The 20,945-nt window shown below is 49.3% G+C and overlaps 1 protein-coding gene across 1 annotated transcript in view; it reads left to right on the forward strand.

Annotated features, from left to right (window-relative positions):
* Myh7b (myosin heavy chain 7B) overlaps positions 1–20,945 on the forward strand; it is a 44,267-nt gene that overhangs the window by 14,210 nt on the left and 9,112 nt on the right. Inside the window, 21 exon segments of the mRNA XM_005329898.5 lie at positions 6,971–6,996; positions 6,999–7,115; positions 8,348–8,454; positions 8,596–8,739; positions 9,181–9,337; positions 9,595–9,622; positions 10,594–10,690; positions 13,050–13,073; positions 13,217–13,309; positions 13,454–13,517; positions 14,419–14,517; positions 15,276–15,379; positions 15,543–15,681; positions 15,958–16,076; positions 16,155–16,304; positions 16,430–16,600; positions 17,882–18,061; positions 18,149–18,281; positions 18,374–18,450; positions 18,975–19,062; positions 19,239–19,356. Of these exon segments, the coding sequence (XP_005329955.2) occupies positions 6,971–6,996; positions 6,999–7,115; positions 8,348–8,454; positions 8,596–8,739; positions 9,181–9,337; positions 9,595–9,622; positions 10,594–10,690; positions 13,050–13,073; positions 13,217–13,309; positions 13,454–13,517; positions 14,419–14,517; positions 15,276–15,379; positions 15,543–15,681; positions 15,958–16,076; positions 16,155–16,304; positions 16,430–16,600; positions 17,882–18,061; positions 18,149–18,281; positions 18,374–18,450; positions 18,975–19,062; positions 19,239–19,356 (2,235 nt within the window).

A 20,945-nucleotide genomic window follows, 5' to 3' on the forward strand; every position in this document is an offset into this window, starting at 1 on the left:
TCCAGTCCAGATCTTTGTGCCCATCCCTGTGGAATGGCTACATTTGTACATTTCTCTCTGTGGCCAGGACAACATCCCAGAACTCTTTAGGAGGTACCCTGAAGTCTGAGGGACCCTTGTAAGTGCTCCAAGGGGGCCTTTAGTGGCCTTCAGAAACCAAAGGTCTAGTCATAGCTTTAGTTCACTATGTGACCTTAGGCAAGGATCTGCTCTCCCTCTGCCTCAGTTTCCCTGACTGTTCAATGACAGTTAGTTTGGGCAGTTACTAAAGGGTCCTTTTGTCCTCCGATGCTGTCAGGATATTTCCCCTCACAAGTATAACTTCCCTCCTCTTGTTGCAGCAGAGGCTGTTGTCCCCTCCTTTCTTTGTCCTTTGTGGGGATGGGGGACAGCTGGTTCCCCACCCCCTCCCCCCAGTAACCTTTTAGCCATAAATCCATGCTGAGGCGTCTCTCCTCCGGATAAACAGCCCTGATGCCTTTTGGCTGCCCTCATCCTATTTTCTGCTTGAAGCATCAGAGCTGGGGCCCACTCAAGCCCTTTGCAGCTGCCCAGGGCCTCAGGAGGGGGACAGACCTGGGACAAGCAGGGGCCCAACCACCCCCAGGGTGCCAGGGTGGCGGACCCCTCTTGGGGCCTCACCACCCTGCATGTGGACCATTATGGCAGCCTCCCCTGAGTCAGTCTTCCTGCCACCGGTCTCGCCTCTTCAGTTCATCCTCCACACCAGCTGCCACAGGGATCTGATGAACACATAAATCTGACCACACAGTCTGATTCCCTTTCTCAGAGCTCTTTGATGAAGAAATAAATAAAAATGCCTTTGATGGTGCCCCAACTCCTGCAGGGGAAAGCTCTAAATCCTAATGTGGCTTTTGAAGCCCTTCATGGTCTAGTCCCTACTGCTCCATCCAGTCTCGCCTCCCTTTATGCCCCTGGGGACCAGCCTCAGCCGTGTGGCTGCTCAGGCCTACCTTTATTCTCTTCTGCCTTGGACTTTTGGCTCATGCTATCCGTCCTGTCTCCCCTACTTCAGTGCCTTTACCTGTCCAGGCCCATCTGTTCCCACCTGAACAACCACAGCAGCCTCTTCAACTGCTACATGGCACCCAGAGACCCCATTATTGAACTTCAGGTCTCTTATTTTCCTAACAGATTCCCATGGTACTTGCAGTAAAACCCAGAGTCTCTTCTGGTTCCTTCAGGACTTGAATGATCTTGCCTACCTGTCTACCTCTTTACCCACACCTCATAAAAACGCTCCCCTTGTTCACCACACCCAGCTGCACCACCATTGTGACAGTGCATCAGAAATTCCATCCTGTTTTCTACCTCAAGGTTTTTGTATCCGCCATTCTTTTGGCTTGAATGATCCTTCTCTGGGCTCAACCTGGTTGGCTACTTCTCATCCTTCTGGTCTTACCTCAGATGCCACCTCTTCAGAGAGGCTCTCCCTGGCTAACTCCTGAATAAAGCACACCCCCCTCGCCCTCCAGAGCACTGCTCTGTTTATTTCCATCATAGCACCTGCCACAATCTTTAATTACCTTCAGAAACATATTTGCTTGTTTTATTTTTTGCCTCCCAGGGGAATGTCAGCTCTCTGATGGAAGAAACCTTGTCATGGCCCTTCCCTTGCCAGTCTGGGTGTCAGATTTGCTTTTGTCCTTCAGCCTTCCCCATTCGGACATCTTCCTTGAGTATCTTTCCTTTCTTGGACAATGAATGTCTCTTGTTCTAATCCTGGATGCTGAGTAGAAGCTGTCAGGTGTCTGTTGAGTTGGAGTCTGCTGTCCCTCCTGGCTGTTGTAGCCTTTTCACGGTGTCCCCTCAATATTTCTACTCAAAGAAGAACTCTGACCCAAAGAGGGACTGGTGACAAGCGTATTTTAGGCTGGGTTCTAAAATCCTGGAATCCTAGAATCCTGAAGTTTGAACAGACTTCAGAGGTCACCCAGTGCAAAGCCTGAAACCCCGGGCAACCCCAGTCTGAGTCCTCCTTGGTGTGGGCAGGTTCACTTTCTTCCAAGGCAGCTTCTTCTGTTACTTACCACTTCAGAGTTTGCAAATCCTTTGTGTGCCTCCAAATTCTGCTTCCTGTCCCTGCCCACTGCTCTGCTTTTGAGGCCACACAAATCCCCTAGGCTCCCTTTGCTTCAGGACAGTTCTTCACGTATTTGAATTCAGCACCTTAACTCCTTGTAGATTGTAGTTTTTGTTGCATCTCTCAGGGAATTGGGTTTCCTGTTTGCTCTGTTATGTTTATCATGAGTTTGTCTCTGCAGGAAGATGTGCTCTGGGTAGTGGAAGTGAACCCAACAGGGCAATTCTAGACCATTTTTTGGGTTGGTTTCTCAGTGCTAGGTTGTACACTGAGCATAGGCAATCTAGAATCAGACCCACATTATACTTGGCATAGGTTAGGCTTATTAGAAGTTCTAATTCTCTAGGCTAATTTTATTGCTTGGTCTCTGGGCAAGAAGCCCAGTATTCTGAGCATCCTTGAACAGTGAAGAGCTTTCTCCACCTGCTATGCTTTCTATAAATGGCTCAAGTCCAGCCCTGGCCCCCCAACCTCTGACCCCATATATGAATTAAAACCATACTCAAAACTATCAAGTTTGATTTACTCATTCATTCAGTAGATATTTATTGACTTTCTATTATATAAAGGCTCTCTGCAAGATGCTGGGGATATTGACCAAACCCCTGCCCTCATGGAGTTCCTTTATAGCAGTGGGAGGCAGGCAAGCAACAGCTGAATTCTACAAAGACAGTTAAAACAAAATGATGTCCTAACAAAAATAATGTTGAGAGAAAGAAGAAAAGAGCATATAATGTAAGATTCCACACATGTGAATTCTGAAAATAGATGAAATTAATCTGCGAAGTTAGTGTCAGTATAGAAGATTTCCCTGTATGAGCTCTGTCTGACATCTGGTTGGAATCCTGGCTCTGGAACTTTCCAGTTCTGTCTCCAGTATCTAAGGGTCTTGCATCCTTTGATTCTCTGATTCAAGCCCAAAATGCGATGATGGACAGCAAAGCACGGAAGTGCTCCCATATATTCTAAAGCCTATAGACTGAGTGTCACCACCTCAAAACCTGTTGAGTTTGGGGTAAAGGAAGTTAGCTCCCTAAGAATATTTTTAACTAATTAATTAAATTAGGTATATATAACACTTGGTTCATTTTGTACAATTGCAGCACAACTTTTCTTTTCTCTGGTGATACATGATGTAGTCTTGCACCATGTGTACAGTCATACATGTACCTAGGGTAATGATGTCCATCTCATTTCACCATCTTTCCTGCCCCCATGCACCTTCACAACCCCTCCCTCCCCTTTGCCCAATCAAAGTTCCTTCATTTTCCCCATGTCCTGCCCCCGCCATGGATCAGCATCCATTTATCAGAGAGAAGATTTTGGGTATTGGCTTACTTCACCTAGCATGATACTCTCCAACTCCATCCATTTACCTGCAAATGCCATAAATTTTATTCTTTTTTAATGCTGAGTAATATTTTTCTCATCTATTCATCTATTGAAGGACATCTAGGTTGCTTCCACAATTTAGCTATTGTGAATTGAGCTATATGAACATTGATGTGGCTGCATTACTATAGTATGTTGATTTTAAGTCCTTTGGGTATAGATCAAGGAGTGAGACAGTTGGGTCAAATGGTGGTTCCATTCCAAGTTTTCCAAGGAATCTCCATATTGCTTTCCAGACTAGTTGCACCAGTTTGCAGTCCCACCAGCAATGTATGAGTGTGCTTTTCCCCCCATATCATCACCAACATTTATTGTTGTCTGTATTTTTAAAAATATTTTCAATTATAGATGAACATAATATCTTTATTTTGTTTATTTAGGTTTTTTTATGTGGTTTGGGGATCGAACCCAGTGCCTTACACATGCTAGGCAAGCGCTCTACCACTGAGTCACTCCCCAGCCCATGTTGTCTGTAATTCTTAAAATCAAGAATTAGGGGGATTCCACCTTTTGGGTCCCCTTCTTCCTCCGGGAGAAGTCTTTTCTTCTGTCCTTTAATAAATTTCTAATCTCTACTCTGACCTTGCCTCGGCGTGCTTCTTTGGTGTTATTCTTCAACATCGGGGAGCAAGAACTCGTCACCGGTCAACAGCGGTAACATATTGGAGGTCCCACCGAGATATTCTACACCGAGACCACCCATCACTTGAATGGCCCTCTAGCCTATTACTTCTCAATTGGACTTTTAGCATGGACCACTCGATAGACCTGATATTTTTAAAGGGGACTCCAAACTGCTTGCCCCGACATCGCCCCTTTTGTCAGCCTGAAGAAGCCAGAAAGATTTTCTTCGCCCCCTTTCCTTACAGCAGTAAGGAGTTCCCAAATTAGAGGGGGGAATGAAGCCAGATTTAAAGTTAGGTAGTTAGGTAAATCGGGTCTAATACCGAGTGAAATCTAAAATGGAGGCCATGCTGGGAATGACTCAGGGAAAACACAGGACAACTCATGGAATGTTAATGAAGTTCCGAAAAGGGCCTAGGCCAAAGTCCACCTGGAAGTATTAATGAACAGCCCCCAACAGATTTGAAGACAGCCCATCCCAAAGAAATGTTAATGAGCCCATCACAAAGAAGTGATAATGAAGTCCTTCCTGCTCAGACTACTTCTTTGGCCCTCCTGTGTCCCACCCCTGGGGCCTTCCAACCTACATTCCATCACTGAAAGAACTATAAAAAGGGGAAACAACCGCACTTCCACGGATTCCACCTTTTGGGTCCCCTTCTTCCTCCGGGAGAAGTCTTTTCTTCTGTCCTTTAATAAATTTCTAATCTCTACTCTGAAAAAAAAAAAAAAAAGAATTAGGCCTGGGGCTGGGGATGTGGCTCAAGCGGTAGCGCGCTCACCTAGCATGCGCTCACCTAGCATGCATGCGGCCCGGGTTCGATCCTCAGCACCACATAACAAACAAAGATGTTTGTTTTCCACCAAAAACTAAAAAATAAATATGAACAAAAAATTAGGCTTGGAGTTTTAGCTCAGTGGTAGAGCACTTGCCTTGCATGTGTGAGGCACTGGGTTTGATTCTCAGCACCACATATAAATAAATGAATAAAATAAAGGTCCATCAACAGCTAAATTTTTTTTATCAAGAATTAATAATCGGTGGGCTGGGGTTGTGGCTCAGCAGTAGAGCACTTGCCTAGCACATTTGAGGCCCTGGGTTCTATCCTCAGCACCATATAAAAAATGAATAAAATAAAACTATTAAAAAAAGAATTAATAAATGGGATGGACTCAAACTAAAAAGCTTCTTCTCAGCAAAAGAAACAATAAGGTGAAGAGAGAGCCTACATTTGGGGAAAAAATTTTTGCTACATGCACGTCATAAAGAGCACTAATCTCCAGGACATATAAAGAACTCAAAAAATTTAACACCAAACAAACAAAAACAACCCAATCAATAAATAGACTAAGCAGCTAAACAGACACTTCTCAGAAAAAGATATACATTCAATCAACAAATATTCAACATCTCTAGTAATTAAAGAAATGCAAATCAAACTAAGATTACATCTCATGCCAGTCAGAATGGCAGATATACCTATGAATCTTTTTCTTTTTTTCTTTTCTTTTTCTTTTTCTTTCTTTCTTTTTTTTTGCAGTATTGGAGATGGAACCCAGGGGCACTCAACTACTGAGTCACACCCAGTCCCTTTTTATTTTTCATTTTGAGAAAGGATCTTGTTAAGTTGCTTAGGGCTTGCTAAGTTGCAAAGACTGATCTTAAACTTGCAATCCTCCTGCCTCAGTCTCCTAAGTCACTGGGATCACAAGCATGTGCACCACACATGGCATCTACAGCCTTTTTTATTTTTTGAGACGGGATCTTGCTTAGTTTCTAAAGCTGGCCTTGAACTTAAGATCCTACTACCTTTGCCTCTCAAGTCACTGGAATTATGGGTGTGGGCCTGACTCCTTTGAATCTTGACTGTCGGAATATGAAGGGGTTCCTAATTGGTCTAAGTTTCCTGGGTTTGCTTCCTCTTCAGCTCAATCATTCCTTTACTCTGTGGCCCAGGGCTGGTTTTCTTCCTACATGATTTCCCTTAGGTCCCCTCAGAGAGAGGAGACAGAAGCAGGGCAACAAGAGACAGTGTCCAGGTCCTGGAGAGGGATGTCTCACTCTCGGTTTCTCTACTGCATCTGTCTCTGCTGATTTGTGAGGCTTGGCCAGTGTTCTTTCTCTGGGATTCTGCATCCCTGGATGTGTAAGGAGAATGGAAGTAGATGGCCTCAGAGGGCGTTCTGTGGTTCCCCTCTCTAAGTCTGTTTGTTCTCTGTTTCTGAGGGTGAGGGTCTTTCTGTGGGTGTATCAGATTCTCTGTAACTCAGTCTCCATCTCTGAGCTCCCCACTGCCTTGTCTCTGCCCCTGTCAGTCTCTGAATCCCAGCCTCCCTGTCTCTGAGTGGAGTGTCTCTCTCTGCTTTTGTGATCCCCTGACAATGGGAGGTAAAAATAGCCCAGGGGCCATGCTGGTGGAGATAAAAGGGAATTTGCCTTTTGTGTCCTGTGGCCAGGCTGGGGGGGCTGTGACACGTGGAGATTGCTGACATAGCTCTCCTCCAGTGACCTTGACGGCAGCAATAAAAGGGGTAGCACAACTCCCTGCCCTCACTGTGGTGCTGAGGTGGGTGACCAGGGCTGGGGTTGGAGCCAGATGGTTGGCAGGCAAGATTTCCCACGGGTGGATAAAGATCTTCCATATCTGTAGGAGAGGATGCTGTAGTATTTGAGAGGGTGTGTGTGTGTGTGTGTGTGTGTGTGTGTGTGTGTGTGTGTGTGTGTGTTTGGGGGGCTCACCCAGGGAGTCACCTAGTATCAGGCCTTCTGGGTTGGAGGGTCCTGCCAGTGTGGGGCCCTTGGTCCCTCAGTTTCCTGGTCACTGCCATATTCCAATGCCTACTGCCTAGGACCGCCTTGAACTCCCCAGATTTCCAGGCCTTTTGTCTCCACGTCTTACTGCCATGATGGATGTGAGCGAACTTGGAGAGTCTGCCCGCTACCTCCGCCAGGGCTATCAGGAGCTGATGAAGGTGCACACTGTCCCGTGGGATGGTGAGTGAAGGCTGGGGGGCAGGGTGGATAGATACAGCCTCAGAGAAGCCTTTCTGAACTCAGATCAGGAATGGAGAGGAGTGGCACTCCAGTTGGGGCTGAAGTGGCACTTTGGCTAACAGCCTTAGCTCTGGACCTGGCCCTCAGATTCCGGGTCTTAGAGGCTAAAGTCCTAGGGATCATGTGTACATCACTGTGTGTCTATCAGCAAGCCTCAATTTGTCTCTCTATAAAATGGGATAATACCACCTGCCTCCTGGAGCTGTAGTTTGTGAAGTCTCAGGCTGGAACTTGAGGCCTCTGAGATGAGACCAGTAGCATGTGTGCTGATGTCCCCAACATGTCTACAAAACCTATGCTGATCTTATTTTTAGTGCTTTCCACAGAGCCAAAGTCACTGTTTGTTAGAGACAGAAATAAAGACTACTATTTATGACTTGGATTGCTCATAGGACAATAATAACAATAGGCAATGCGTATCGAGTGCTTATTGTGAGCCAGGTCCAGAGCAGATGACTTTGTATGCATCTTCTCGACAACGGGGAAGGGTGGGGGGGACAGGGCCAGAGACAGCTTTAAGGGTGTGTAACCTCTGGTTGCACAGGGGACGGAGCTTAGAAGGGTCTGCTGCTTGATTTAGCATTCTGCTGTTGCTACCTTGAATTGTTAAAGAAGCCTTTTTTTTTTTTTTAAACAAATGAGTCTGCATTATGTTGTGTTGGGGCCTTCAAGTTAAGTAGATGGTCCTGAAGGATTCTCTTGGCTAGAAGTAGAAGGGAAGGGAACCTTCAGTCTGCAACCCTAGTCCATGTGTTTAACTACTACAAAATCTGTGCTACCCAAAGCTCTGAGACCAGCTGGAAAGAGGTGTCAACAAAGTATAGGACAGTTAGACCTGAGTCATAAATGAAATGGGGAAGGCAGGAACCTCCTGGAAGTTATGTACCTGATTTTGAGGGGCTGCTTTATATAGGACCTTAGGAAAGCCTCATGACATTTTGCATTTGAGGGAATGGGCCTAGAGAGAATGAGGATTTCCCCCAGTTGTAGGGCAAATAGGGCTGAAGCACATGTGCTTCCCAGACTGTTACATCCCATCAGGGCATCTTTGGAGATCTGGTGGAGTAGCTTCTGGGAGGGGTACAACTCTATGAACAGTCTTGGGAACCCCACCTGAACCCTTGGAGGTGCTCAAGCAGCTCTCTAAGCCCAATGATCTTTCTGGCACCTAGGAAAGAAGCGGGTCTGGGTGCCAGATGAACAGGATGCCTATGTGGAGGCCGAGGTCAAGTCAGAGGCTACCGGGGGCAGAGTCAACGTGGAGACCAAAGACCAGAAGGTTCAGCTTACCTTTTCCTGAGATTAGTCCCTCTCTTCTTGGTGACAAAGCTCCTGACCCTTGGGATCCATACTTTGGGGTCTGAGAATGTTAAGAGGTAGGGTCAGTAGATTTGCTTGCTGTGACACACCTTCTTGGCAGGTGTTGACAGTACGGGAAACCGAGTTGCAGCCTATGAACCCACCCCGATTCGACTTACTCGAGGACATGGCCATGATGACACACCTCAATGAGGCCTCGGTGCTGCACAACCTGCGCCAGCGTTATGCTCGCTGGATGATCTACGTGAGCCGTGGGCTGGGGTGGGGCTGCCAATGCTTGTGGCTAGAGGTGGGCTGGAAGGATGGCTCTGGGGCTGTAGGGGCCAAACTGTAGTGGCAGAGGTTGCGCTTGGGGAACAGCCTAGGCAGAAGGAAAGGTGGCCGCAGGTAGGGCGGGGTGGAGTCCTAGTGCTGTGGAGGCAAATCCAAGGGCGCGGACCACAGGCGTGCAGCTGTAACTACTGAGAGGCAGGAGGTTCAGCTGTGCCCTGTGGAGGCGGAGTCACCAGCTGGGGGCGGACCTGAGGATGGGAGAAGGGTCTGCGCAGGGCCCAGACAGCCAAGAGGATGTGGCCTCAAGTAGCTCCTTGAATATTGCAGGGGTCATGGTGTTTTGGGGAATGGTGCCTGGGAATGTGAATTTGTACCCCTAAAACAAAACCCTACCTATAAACTGTCTCCTCAGACGTACTCGGGCCTCTTCTGTGTCACCATCAACCCCTACAAATGGCTCCCTGTCTACACGGCTTCAGTTGTGGCCGCTTACAAGGGAAAGCGCCGCTCTGAGGCCCCGCCTCATATTTATGCAGTGGCCGATAACGCCTACAACGACATGCTGCGCAGTAAGGGCTGCCTCCACTCCTCTCCTCCGCTCAAGACCTCTCCCCAGCCCCAGGGAGGCCTCTGTAGAGGACGCCCTTCCCTCCTCTTGCACTGCCCTCCTCTGATGCTGTAGGAGACTAGCGCAGCCATGCGCCTCTCCAGATTAGACCTGTCCTTGGTTTTGTCCTGGGTTGTTGGGGGCTGCCCACCCCACACCGCCCCAACACGCCAGGTGTCCCTCCTTGGCTGACTTTTCTTACCCTCTCCTTTCTTCCAGACAGGGAGAACCAGTCCATGCTGATCACGTGAGTGTGGGGCTGCGGGGGTGGGGTGGGGTGGGGTGGGAAGTACTCAGGAAGGGGGCAGAACCAAAATTATTTCCCAGCTTTGAATCCAGGGTGCTTAAGGGCAGGGCTTTTGCCACCTGGAGCCAGTGTGCCAGCTGAAGCTAAATCAGACCTGAGCCTTTCTGGATGCCCAGCTCCAGTACTGCCTCTCCCTAGGCCCAGAATCTCCCACCTTGATCCTTTGGGGGTTCTAATTTTCAAGAGAAAAGGGGGAGAAACAGGGATTTCCTTTCCCCTTCCTCATCCTCATCATTTCCTTGTATCTGATTCTTCTTCCTTTGAAGGTAAAGGAAGGTGGTAGATTTCCTACATATAGGGTTCATGTCCAGCCAAGCCAATACGGACAGTGTCTGTGTGTACACATGCACACACACATGCAAAAACTTGCAGCCTGGTAGTTAAGAGCAGAGGCCTTGAAACCAGATAGACCTGGATTCGGGCTCTCATGTTTCCATTTCCTGCTCTGTGCCCTGGGCCTCTGAGCCTCACCAATAAAAATAGAACAATCCTACCTTCCTTGTAGAATAATGAGTCAGTGAGTCGATACATGTGCGTGGCACACAGCAGAGACAGTCCAGAACTTCTGGGGCCCATTTCCTTATGCATAAAATGATAATGGTGCCTGTCTACAGGGTTTCTTTTCTAAGGCTTAACTAAGCCAGTGGAGGTCAAGTACTTGGCCTAGCCCCTGGAGCTAAGTTAGTGCTCAGTGGACTGAGGCATCCTCATGCATGTCCTCTCACAGGAATGGGCTGCTGGCTTGCTTAAGCACCGGGAGGGTTGATCTTTCCCTGAGGGTTTGGATTTGGGGGTGCTGAGTTGGGTGTTGAGTGATGGGGGAAGGAGAGAAGGGTATCATAGGATAGGGCATTGGGGCTGGGGGAACTAGGCCAGATGGGCATTGGTGACTCGTGTTTGTGTTGTCCAAGCGGAGAGTCTGGGGCCGGTAAGACGGTTAACACCAAGCGGGTCATTCAGTACTTTGCCATCGTCGCAGCCCTGGGAGACGGGCCAGGCAAGAAGGCCGTAAGACTCGCCCACTTGGGCACAGATTCCCACTGCTTCTCGCTTTTTTTTTTCTTTTCTTTTCTTTCTTCCCTTCTTCTTCTTCTTCTTCTTCTTTTTTTTTCTCCCTCTTTCTTTCTTTTTTTTTTTTTCCTTTTTAAAATTTTGACTCCCCAGAGTTCCCGGCCCTGCCTGAGCCTCTCACCTTGGTGGGAGTCTCTGGCCTGAGCAAGGCTTAACCTGAAAAACTTGTGGCCACCTGTGACACTATGTTGGCCTCATACCCACCTGCCACAACGTTCCCTTCTGTAACACGGACGAGCTGTGCTATGATACTGTTTCTAAACTTTTTTGTGTGCGATTTTTCTTTCATTGTGACATTCATATTTTGAAAGGGCTTATCAAATAGGTGTTTTTCCTATGAAATCATTGTTCTCACACCCCAAACAGTTACCTGCTGCCAGAGGGAACAGGCTTGACACAGACGTTCAGTGGCCAGAGCAGAAGGTACTGGGTGTTCTCAATGATTTTGTGACCTGTGGTACTCTAAGGTCTTTAGAAATTTCTTAAACAAAGGAGGTGGGTCTTTTTTTTTTTTTTTTTTTTTTTTTTTTTAATTTTGTCTTGTCTTCGACTCCTAGCTCAGGGGCCAGCTGTTCAGAGTCTGAGGCTCTCCCCTCACCCCCACACATCGACCCCACAATGGGCTGCCTTTTCCTTCCGGAAGCCCAAGGCCTCCTGCACAGCCTCCACCCCCGGTCCTGTTGAGCCTTGCTTTATTCTGGGGCATTTTTCTTTTTTTCTTCTTTTCTACTTTTTATTCCTTCCTTTTCTTTTTTCCCCCATTTTATTTTCTTGGTTTTTGACCTTTGTTTTGTTTTTTGGTTGTGGCCGTTGTTGTTTTTGTTTTTTGCTGTTGACTTTTTGGTATTCTTCCATCCCTTCCTACCCTGTTTTCCAAACCCCCAAAAGGCCTTTGGGGAGATCTACAGAAAGTTGGGTAGGTAGGTCCAGCAGTAGGAAAGAGGCAGAGAAAGGCCAGAGCTGGTAAGGACTAACTGCGTTGGGGGCAGGGAGCACCTGGCAGAAAGGAATCCAGGATAAATGGACAGACAAGGGAGATGGAAGGAAGGCCACCCACAGGACGTGGGAACTGTATCTGCCCTCTCCCTTCTCCTCCTTATTTGGCTAAACCATCCTGGAGGGAGCCCTGATACAGATACTAGATGGAAGGTGTGGAGAGGGGGGACCTGCAATTTCCTTCTGCCTCCTTCCCGCCAGTGTCTTTGGGGGCATTGTTTTGAGTGGGTACAGGGGAATGAACTCAAGGGCACTCAACCACTGAGCCACATCCCAGCCCTATTTAGTATTCTACTTGGAGACAGGGTTGTTGCCTAGGGCCTCCCTTTTGCTGAGGCTGGCTTTGAACTCACTATCCTCCTGCCTCAGCCTCCCAAGCCACTGGGATTACAGGTGTGCCCCACCATGCCTGACCCTTGGGGCCATTTTAAAGTCTTGGGCTCCCTGGAGGCGAATAAGTGAATGAATGACCCCCAAAGTCCCTTTTGGCATATCTGCTCTCTCTAGAATTCATCCCTTCCTTCTTCTCTTTTGCTTCCTAGGCTTGTGACATCCAGAGTAGGGGAGAGAAGGATGAGCTAGGAGGGGAGGGGAGCATGGCTCAGTTCCTTAAGTTCCTCTGGGTGAGAAACACAATAATTGTAGGCATTGAGGGAGGCAGGATGCCGGTTTGGCTCACTCTGCCATCCCACTTGGGCAGATCAGCTCCCAGTTCTGGGTCTTAGGTTCCTCATTTGCAAATTAGGGCTAATAATGTGTGCCTGGTAGGGCCATTTTGAATAATAATAGATGTAGAAAATATAATAAAAACACACCTAATCACAGTACAAAGAAGTGTATAGAAGGGTCATCAGGAGGTTAGGGTAAGAAGGTTCAGAGCAGGAAAGTGGTCTCTCCCCACCACAGAGCATCAGGGAGGCCTTCCTGCAGGAGGGGGCACTTTGGCTGGCCTCTGAAGTGGAGTAGATTTTAGTCAGGAGCCCCTAGGGCTTGGGACGGGCAGCACTGCATAGGCATGGAAAATGAGGGAATTCTGGACAGGGGAGGGAATGGGCTGTGAGGAGGAGACCCTAATACAGCCCCTGCCTGAAGCTGCTAGCTAGGACTGTGCCCACTTAGCCTTTCTAACATCCTCCTAACAGCCCAGGGAGCCAAGCTATGGGGCGGGGCGGGGGGGAGCTGCATTCACTGTTGTGAATATTTGGTGACTAACGTTCACTGTCCTCCTAACTCTTCCTTCCCCCAACACCTGGTGAGACCTCACATCCTCTAATATTATATTTCTTCTCCCCACATCCAGCAATTTCTGGCAACAAAGACTGGGGTAAGTATGGGGGCCACTGTGAGGGGTCAACAATGATGAGGTCCTGAGGACCCCCCTTCACAGCCAGAGGGTCCATGGGCTGCCCTGCCTTCCCAGTCAGCAGGCCCCGGACTGACAGATCCCTCATCCCTGCCCCACACTAGGGCACCCTTGAGGATCAAATCATTGAGGCTAACCCTGCCATGGAGTCCTTTGGCAATGCCAAGACCCTGAGGAATGACAACTCTTCCCGCTTTGTGAGTGGCTGCGATGGGAGTGGGTGATGGGTGGCTGGGGGTAGAGGAAGATCAGCAGCCAGGAGGATCCCTGTGGTGGGAGCTTCAGTGGGTTGGACAACACCGGCTAAGCCCCTTGGCTCAGGGCAGCCCCTCTGCCTGCAGGGCAAGTTCATCCGCATTCACTTTGGTCCCTCTGGGAAGCTGGCCTCTGCGGATATTGACAGCTGTGAGTCCGGGTGAGAGGAGGGGTGGGGTGGGGAGGGACAGAGCTGGCTTGAGCCTTTCCACTCAGACTTAGCATCCCTCTCAAGTCCACTGGGCTCCACCTGTCCTAGGTATTTTGCTCCATCATCAGACCACTGTCCATTTCAGGCCACCCTACTTTCACCACAATGTCACACCAGCTTCCCTAGGGGCTCCCAGCCTCACTCCTCTGCTTGGTCTTCCAGCCGCAGTCTCTCTGATCCTAACCTGTTCCTGCTTCAAAACCTTCCCCCAATCCTGTTATCTGAAGGTGGAGACCCAAATCCTTGTTTAGCCAGTAAGGCCACTGTGATTTGGCCTCTGCCTGCACCCTGCCCTGTCCATGGCCCCTGATAGGGTACGCCTGCCCTCTGTTCCTCCTGCCTTAGCCTCATGTCGACATGTCTCCCACCCTTCCAGAAAACCTGCTGGGATGCTCCTAACACCTCTCTGGGTGGTTGCTCATTCTGACGCAGTCCAGTTACCCAGACACCATGCCTGGGCCACACAAATGGTTCACACCACAGGAGAGTCCTTGTGCTGACTGCTTTGGATGCATGTCAAATCTGATAGATAAGCACACCCAGACTAACCACCACAAATAGAAATCCATACACAGACACACATGTTCACACACCCACTCATGAGAACACACATTCATGCATCTGGCCAGAGATACACAGGTGCAAATAGACACACATCCCACAGAGTGACACAGGCGCTGACGGAGAGAGACCCTCCCAACACATGCAGACCTGTGTGTGGACACAGCAACCCTACACACCCCTTGTGCCTCACTGTCACTTCCTCCCTATCCCTTGTCCCCTCGGAGTGTCTGCTCTGGGGAGGTGTAGGAGATGGAAGGTCAGTGTCCCTTTCTTCAGATCTCCTAGAGAAATCTCGAGTGATCTTCCAACTGCCTGGTGAGCGTGGCTACCACATCTACTACCAGATCCTCTCTGGGAAGAAGCCAGAGCTTCAGGGTGAGGGCCAGGGATGGAGGGGAGGAGTCATAACCCAAAGGGACTCCCTGGCCCTTCCTGGACCCCAGCAGGCCAGCCCCTGGGATGGCTGTTCCCTCCTGGGTATTAGAGCCTGTTCTGTCCCTCACTCCTTTCTGGGCCTTCTGGTTATTACCGAGTTCTCTCTTTCCTGTGCCGGCAACAGGCCTCATAGTTCCATTGTCCTGGCAGTGTTGTGAGAAACTGAAGTCCCTCCTGAGATTAAAGTCCCCTGATCTATGCCTCAGTGGACCCAGTGACCATTCATAAGTTCCCTCCTTTATAAGCTCCTTGAGGGCAGAATCTGGTCTTCCCTGTGTCCCGGCACTAGGAATTTGGGCCAGAGGGATGGCCATGAGGGACTGGGGTTCATTCCTCAGTGAAACATAAATAAAGAGAATACCCCCAAATTAAAACACACACACACACACACACACACACACACACACACACACGCACACAAAACTAATAAAAGGGACTGGGGTGTAGCCCCATGGTAGAGCTCTTGGCCTAACAAGCACAAGGCCCTAGGTTAAATCTCTAGTACTCAAACAAACAAAAAACTGAACAAATAAAAAGAAGGTATGGGGTTGGGGATCAGAAACAGGCTCTAGGCCAATCCTGGGAGGGCCCTAGACTGCTGCTGGCTGGACCCCCTAAGGTCTGTCATGCTGGGATCGGGGAGGGAGAGCAGCCTGGCGGATGTAGCCTGATCTGCCCTTTGCTCCCTGTGCCCACAGATATGCTGCTTCTGTCAATGAACCCCTACGACTACCATTTCTGCAGCCAGGGTGTCATCACCGTGGATAATATGGACGATGGAGAGGAACTCATCGCCACAGACGTATGGGCTGTTGGGCAGGGGAGCTGAGCAGAGTGCCTGTGCTGTGGGGCCTCATGAATGTGTGGGCTGGGTAGGGATCAGGGAGCACTCTAAGCAGGCGGTGCCTAGGGACCCTGGAGGGGCCCCGACTTCTCTGAACCCTCTGTGTTCCCTATACCCTTAGCATGCCATGGACATCCTGGGCTTCAGTGTGGATGAGAAGTGTGCCTGCTACAAGATCGTGGGTGCCCTCCTGCACTTTGGCAACATGAAGTTCAAGCAGAAGCAGCGAGAGGAGCAGGCTGAGGCTGATGGCACTGAGAGTGAGGGGGCCCTGACCCTGGTCTGACCTGGCCTTCACATTGACCCTATTACCATGACCTATGTGATCTTTAGCCCTCACTCTTGTTCACAACCTTTGACCTAAGTCTTATGTGCTCCTGACTCAACTCCAGACCCTTACCCTCCTGAGGCTGACCCTGTGCTGGCCCTGAACTTAACCCTTCCCACCCTTCTCCTAACCCCAGGCTGAGGCAGTAGAGCCAAGTGCCCACATTGTTGTCGTCCTCCTTTCTTATCCAATGCTTGTGCCCTCCCAGGTGCTGATAAGGCTGCTTACCTGATGGGCGTCAGCAGTGGGGACCTCCTCAAGGGCCTTCTGCACCCCCGGGTGCGTGTAGGGAATGAGTATGTGACCAAGGGGCAGAGTGTGGAGCAGGTGAGTGGAGGCCCACCTGGAGACAGCTGGGCAGGATCCCCTCCTTACCGGGTCCCAGCCCAGTCTTCTTCCCCCCAGGTGGTGTTTGCTGTGGGGGCTCTGGCCAAGGCCACTTATGACCGGCTGTTTCGGTGGCTGGTGTCTCGGATCAACCAGACACTGGACACAAAGCTGCCCCGACAGTTCTTCATTGGGGTCCTGGACATTGCTGGCTTTGAGATCTTTGAGGTGAGAATAGGCCCACACACCTGGCTTTGTTCTCTCTGAGGCGAGGCACTGTGGGTGGGAGGGGGCAGGGCGAGCTTGTGTGTGTTCCTCTGTATCCCCTAGCTGAGCCCGCCTCCCTCTCACAGTTCAACAGCTTTGAGCAGCTGTGCATCAACTTCACCAATGAGAAGCTGCAGCAGTTCTTCAACCAGCACATGTTTGTGCTGGAGCAGGAGGAGTACAAGCGTGAGGGCATTGACTGGGTCTTCATTGACTTTGGCCTTGACCTGCAGCCCTGCATTGACCTCATTGAGAAGGTGGGGCCTCATTATATATTTCCCCATTGTTTCGAATGGAGTAAAATTAAATTTGGAAGGAGGGGAGTGTGTGCTTGTTTGTGAGAAAGCCTGTGTAAGTGTGCGTGAGCAGTTTTGCATTGAAGTAAGCATATTCATGTGTGATTGTGACTGTGTACTTAGATATGAGTGGGAAAGTTTGCGTAGGTGTGCTGCATTGGATGTGAATCCATGTTGGTTTGTGTGAGCAACACGAGTATGAAAGTCTGTTGGCAATGACACCCACCCTGGGTGCACATAATTTTGCAGCCAAAATTTCACGGGGTCCTCAGAATTGCCCTGCGCAGGACAGAGTATTTCCATGTTTACTTAATTATGAAACATTATATATTTCCCCATTGTTTCGAATGGAGTAAAATTAAATTTGGAAATAAATATTAGAAATAAAAGGGTAAGAGCTAGGGCTGTAGCTTAATGGTAGAATACTTGCCTCGCATGTGTGAGGCGCTGGGTTTGATCTTCACCACCACATAAAAAAATGAAATAAACAAAATAAAGGTATTGTGTCCATCTACAACTGAAAATATTTTTTAAAAAACAAAATAAATAAAAAGTTAAAAATGTTTCCCTCCAACTTAATACAGCCTGTCTTGGCCCTTGAGTTAATTTCCTCCAAATCCTTTGTCCTGAGTATTTACTTTCTTTATGGATACAAACTCAGTTCATATCTTACTTTTCCTCTGAACATGTATTTTGAATATTGTTGTACAGAATAGGTCCTGGAGCACATGATTCTCATTTAATCCCCAACTGTTGGGCATTTTGATGATTGATTTCTTTTATTGTTATATCGGCATTAAAGATAATCATTTTCCCATTTAATAGGTTAGGAAGCTGAAGTTTAGTGAGGCATAAGGTCCCCACAGATAGTGAGGAAGCCATGTGAACTTGGTGGCCTCTGGTTTTTATTATGTATTTGCATATGAGAATGTGTGAGTCATGGATGTTGAGGAGCTGAGATGCCAGTTTGGGTTTATATACATCATGAGCAAACAAAATTCAGTTGTTGTAAATTGTGCATAAGTCGGTTAGAAGCCAACACTCACACTTTATTTTTCTCTCTTAGGAGGTGGGGCTCCCAGTAGTGGGTCTGGTCTCTGTGAGGGATGGGGATCTGTGGGGTGGAGGTGGGATCTGAAATGGGTTGGGCTGAAATGCCTTCCTAGAGGGAGGTGGTCTGGGGAACAGGGGTCCAGCTCAGCCAGGATGGACTGGAGCTTCAAGTTTGTTCCCTGTCCCCAGCCGCTGGGCATCCTGTCCATCCTGGAGGAGGAGTGCATGTTCCCCAAGGCCTCTGATGCCAGCTTCCGGGCCAAGCTCTATGACAACCATGCAGGGAAATCACCCAATTTCCAGCAGCCTCGGCCTGACAAGAAGCGCAAGTACCAGGCCCACTTTGAGGTGGTCCACTATGCAGGCGTGGTAGGTACCTGTTGGAATCGCAGCCCTCAGCCATGCCCTCCTCAGGGTTCCCATGCCTTGGCTCAGCACCCATCTTGCCTCTGCTAGGTGCCTTACAGCATTGTGGGCTGGCTGGAGAAAAACAAGGATCCCTTGAATGAGACTGTGGTCCCCATATTTCAAAAGTCACAGAACAGGCTCTTGGCCACCCTCTATGAGAACTATGCAGGCTCTTGCTCCAGTGAGTACTGAGGGACAAGTTTTTCATTCCCACAGGGGCCCACAGAGTGGCATTCTCTGGAGTGTGTGACTGGGTCTCATGTCTCTCAATAGCTGAGCCCCCAAAGTCTGGGGTGAAAGAGAAGCGCAAGAAGGCAGCATCATTCCAGACGGTGTCCCAGCTGCACAAGGTGAGGCTCAGAGTAGGCCCTGTGCAAACCCGCACCCTCACCAGCCTCCAGCCTATCCTCTGTTCCCCGCCATGTCCCCTGCGCCCTGGGCGGGTGGCTGTTAAGACTTGCAGTGATGTTTAACTCCTCTCCACGTGAACATCACAGCAAGTCTGTGCTGCTACCCGTCCCCAAGCTGCCTGGGCAGGGCTGGGGGAAAGGGGAGGGAGCCACGGGCCTCTGTGAGGGATGGGGATCTGCGGGGTGGAGGCTTTGGTTGTGATGATGGGAGAGGACCAAGCCACAAAGAGCAGGAATGAAAGAACAAAGGTGCAGGCACATTTAGGTACCTCTGATGTGTTTTTTGGCATGCTGGGGATCGAACCCAGGGCCTCATGCATGCTAGGCAGACGCCCTACTACTGAACTGCATTCCCAGTCCTACATTTAGGACCCCTGCCCAGCCCTCTCCAGCCCCAATCCACTGTGGCATCCAGTTCTGGTTCTCTGCCTTCTGTACCTTCTCCCCACTCTCCCCACTCCCAGGAGAACCTCAACAAATTGATGACCAACCTGCGGGCCACACAGCCCCACTTTGTTCGCTGCATTGTCCCCAACGAGAACAAGACCCCAGGTAGTATCCCCAGAGCTGGCTTGGGTATGTGGGGGACACTGGAGAAGGGAAGCCAGTCTTCCCCCCTCACCTTGCAGGGTCTTATAGGCCTCAAACCTTGGGCCTATACTATTCTCTGTGATACCTGAAGTAGATCCCAAGACCTCTGACCTTTCCCTTTTCCCCACCACGTCCAGGGGTCATGGATGCCTTCTTGGTGCTGCACCAGCTACGCTGCAATGGGGTCCTGGAGGGGATCCGCATCTGCCGCCAAGGATTCCCCAACAGGCTGCTCTATGCTGACTTCAGGCAGCGGTGGGTGGCCCTTGGCCCTGCCTGGCTCCTTCTCCAGTCCACCCTTGCTGTCCTCCCCTGATTTCAGTTCCAGGTGGATGCTGCAGGAAAGGCTTTCATAGAGCCTAAAGGATAAATGATTGTTCCAGTCCCTGAAGAGGAGACCGGGGACAGTGAGGGGCTGGGCAGGCCTCCCTGTGGTGGCTCAGACCTGGGAGGGGCCTGGGGAGAGAAGTGAGTTGACTTGGGGTAAATATGGGAGATGGAGCCAACAGGCCTTGACAATGACTAGGATACAGAGTAAGGAAGAAAAAGGAAAGAGTATGGTGCCTCCCAGGTTTGGGGCCTGAGCAATTGGGAAGTTGATGAAAGATGAAAGGCGGGGCATTTTGATTTTGGGGAGTGACAGGGTAATGGTTTGAACTCTGCTTTGAGCATGTCAAGTTGAAAATGTATGCAGCAGAAGAGAAGTCAAGGAGGAGGTTTGCTTTATTCTTCTGGAGCTCAGGAGAGCTGGACTTCATGATGGTTGATGCAGTGAGCGCTCAGTCACTGCCATCAGCTCCCTTCCATCTTCCCTCCATAGATTTGATTTTGTTAGACTACAAGTATCTAGAGTTCTTTCCTCTTCTAGAAGTAACTGTGGGCATCCACATAGTCATTTGTAAAGGATGTCCAGTCAAACACTGTCCGTGCTGGCGCAGGAGCTCTCACACAGTTTGTTTTTCATGTAGCTGCCAGTCTTGAAGATTGTTCCTTATCAGCAGCATAAGGCTGCATCATATTTTGTTTTGGGCTGTATAACATCCCATGGTTTAGTGAATCGTGTGCTTTATTTAGTGAGTCCACTGAGTGAAGGGCTACAGCCCACGTGGCCCTCTATGCATGTGTACAGGTATCCATTTAAGAAATGGTTTTGCTGGGAATCCTTGCTTTTTAAAATTTTTTTGGTACCAGGGATTGAACCCAGGGCCATTCAACCACTGAGCCACATCCCCAGCCCTATTTTGTATTTTATTTAGATACAGGGTCTCACTGAGTTGTTTAGCTCCTCGTCATTGCCAAGGCTAGCTTTGAACTTGCAATCCTCTTGTCTCAGCCTCCCAAGCTGCTGGGATTACAGGCATACACACCACGCCCGGCTTGCAGCCCTGTTTATTTTTTATTTTGTGATGATCTTGTTAAGTTGCATAGGGCCTCACTGAGTTGCTGAAACTGGCCTCGAACTTGCAATCTTCCAGCCTCAGGCTCTTGAATCACTCGGGTTACAGGTATACACTACCATGCCTAGCCCCTTACTCATTTCAAGAAAAATTTTTTCAGTTTTGTGATGTGGTACAGGATGTCACCTTTTAATTTTTTGGCTTTAGAATAATTATAAAAGTAGCAGATATCTTTTGTCAAAACTCCATCCTCTTAAAGAACTTCCTGAGGGTTTCAAACAGAACGTGCCCAGCCCCGCAATGTGGCACTACTTTCCCTGCCGCCTTGTTCAGTGTGCCTCTCTGGAACTTCTGCTTCCACTCCTGAAAGGCAAGGAATGGTTCCCTGCTACCCAGTCTCTTTCTCTGTCTTTGGCTTCCCCATTCTCAGTAGCCTGTGTCCCATCC

The sequence above is a fragment of the Ictidomys tridecemlineatus genome, chromosome 5 (assembly GCF_052094955.1).
Source record: "Ictidomys tridecemlineatus isolate mIctTri1 chromosome 5, mIctTri1.hap1, whole genome shotgun sequence".
Lineage (NCBI taxonomy): Eukaryota > Metazoa > Chordata > Mammalia > Rodentia > Sciuridae > Ictidomys > Ictidomys tridecemlineatus.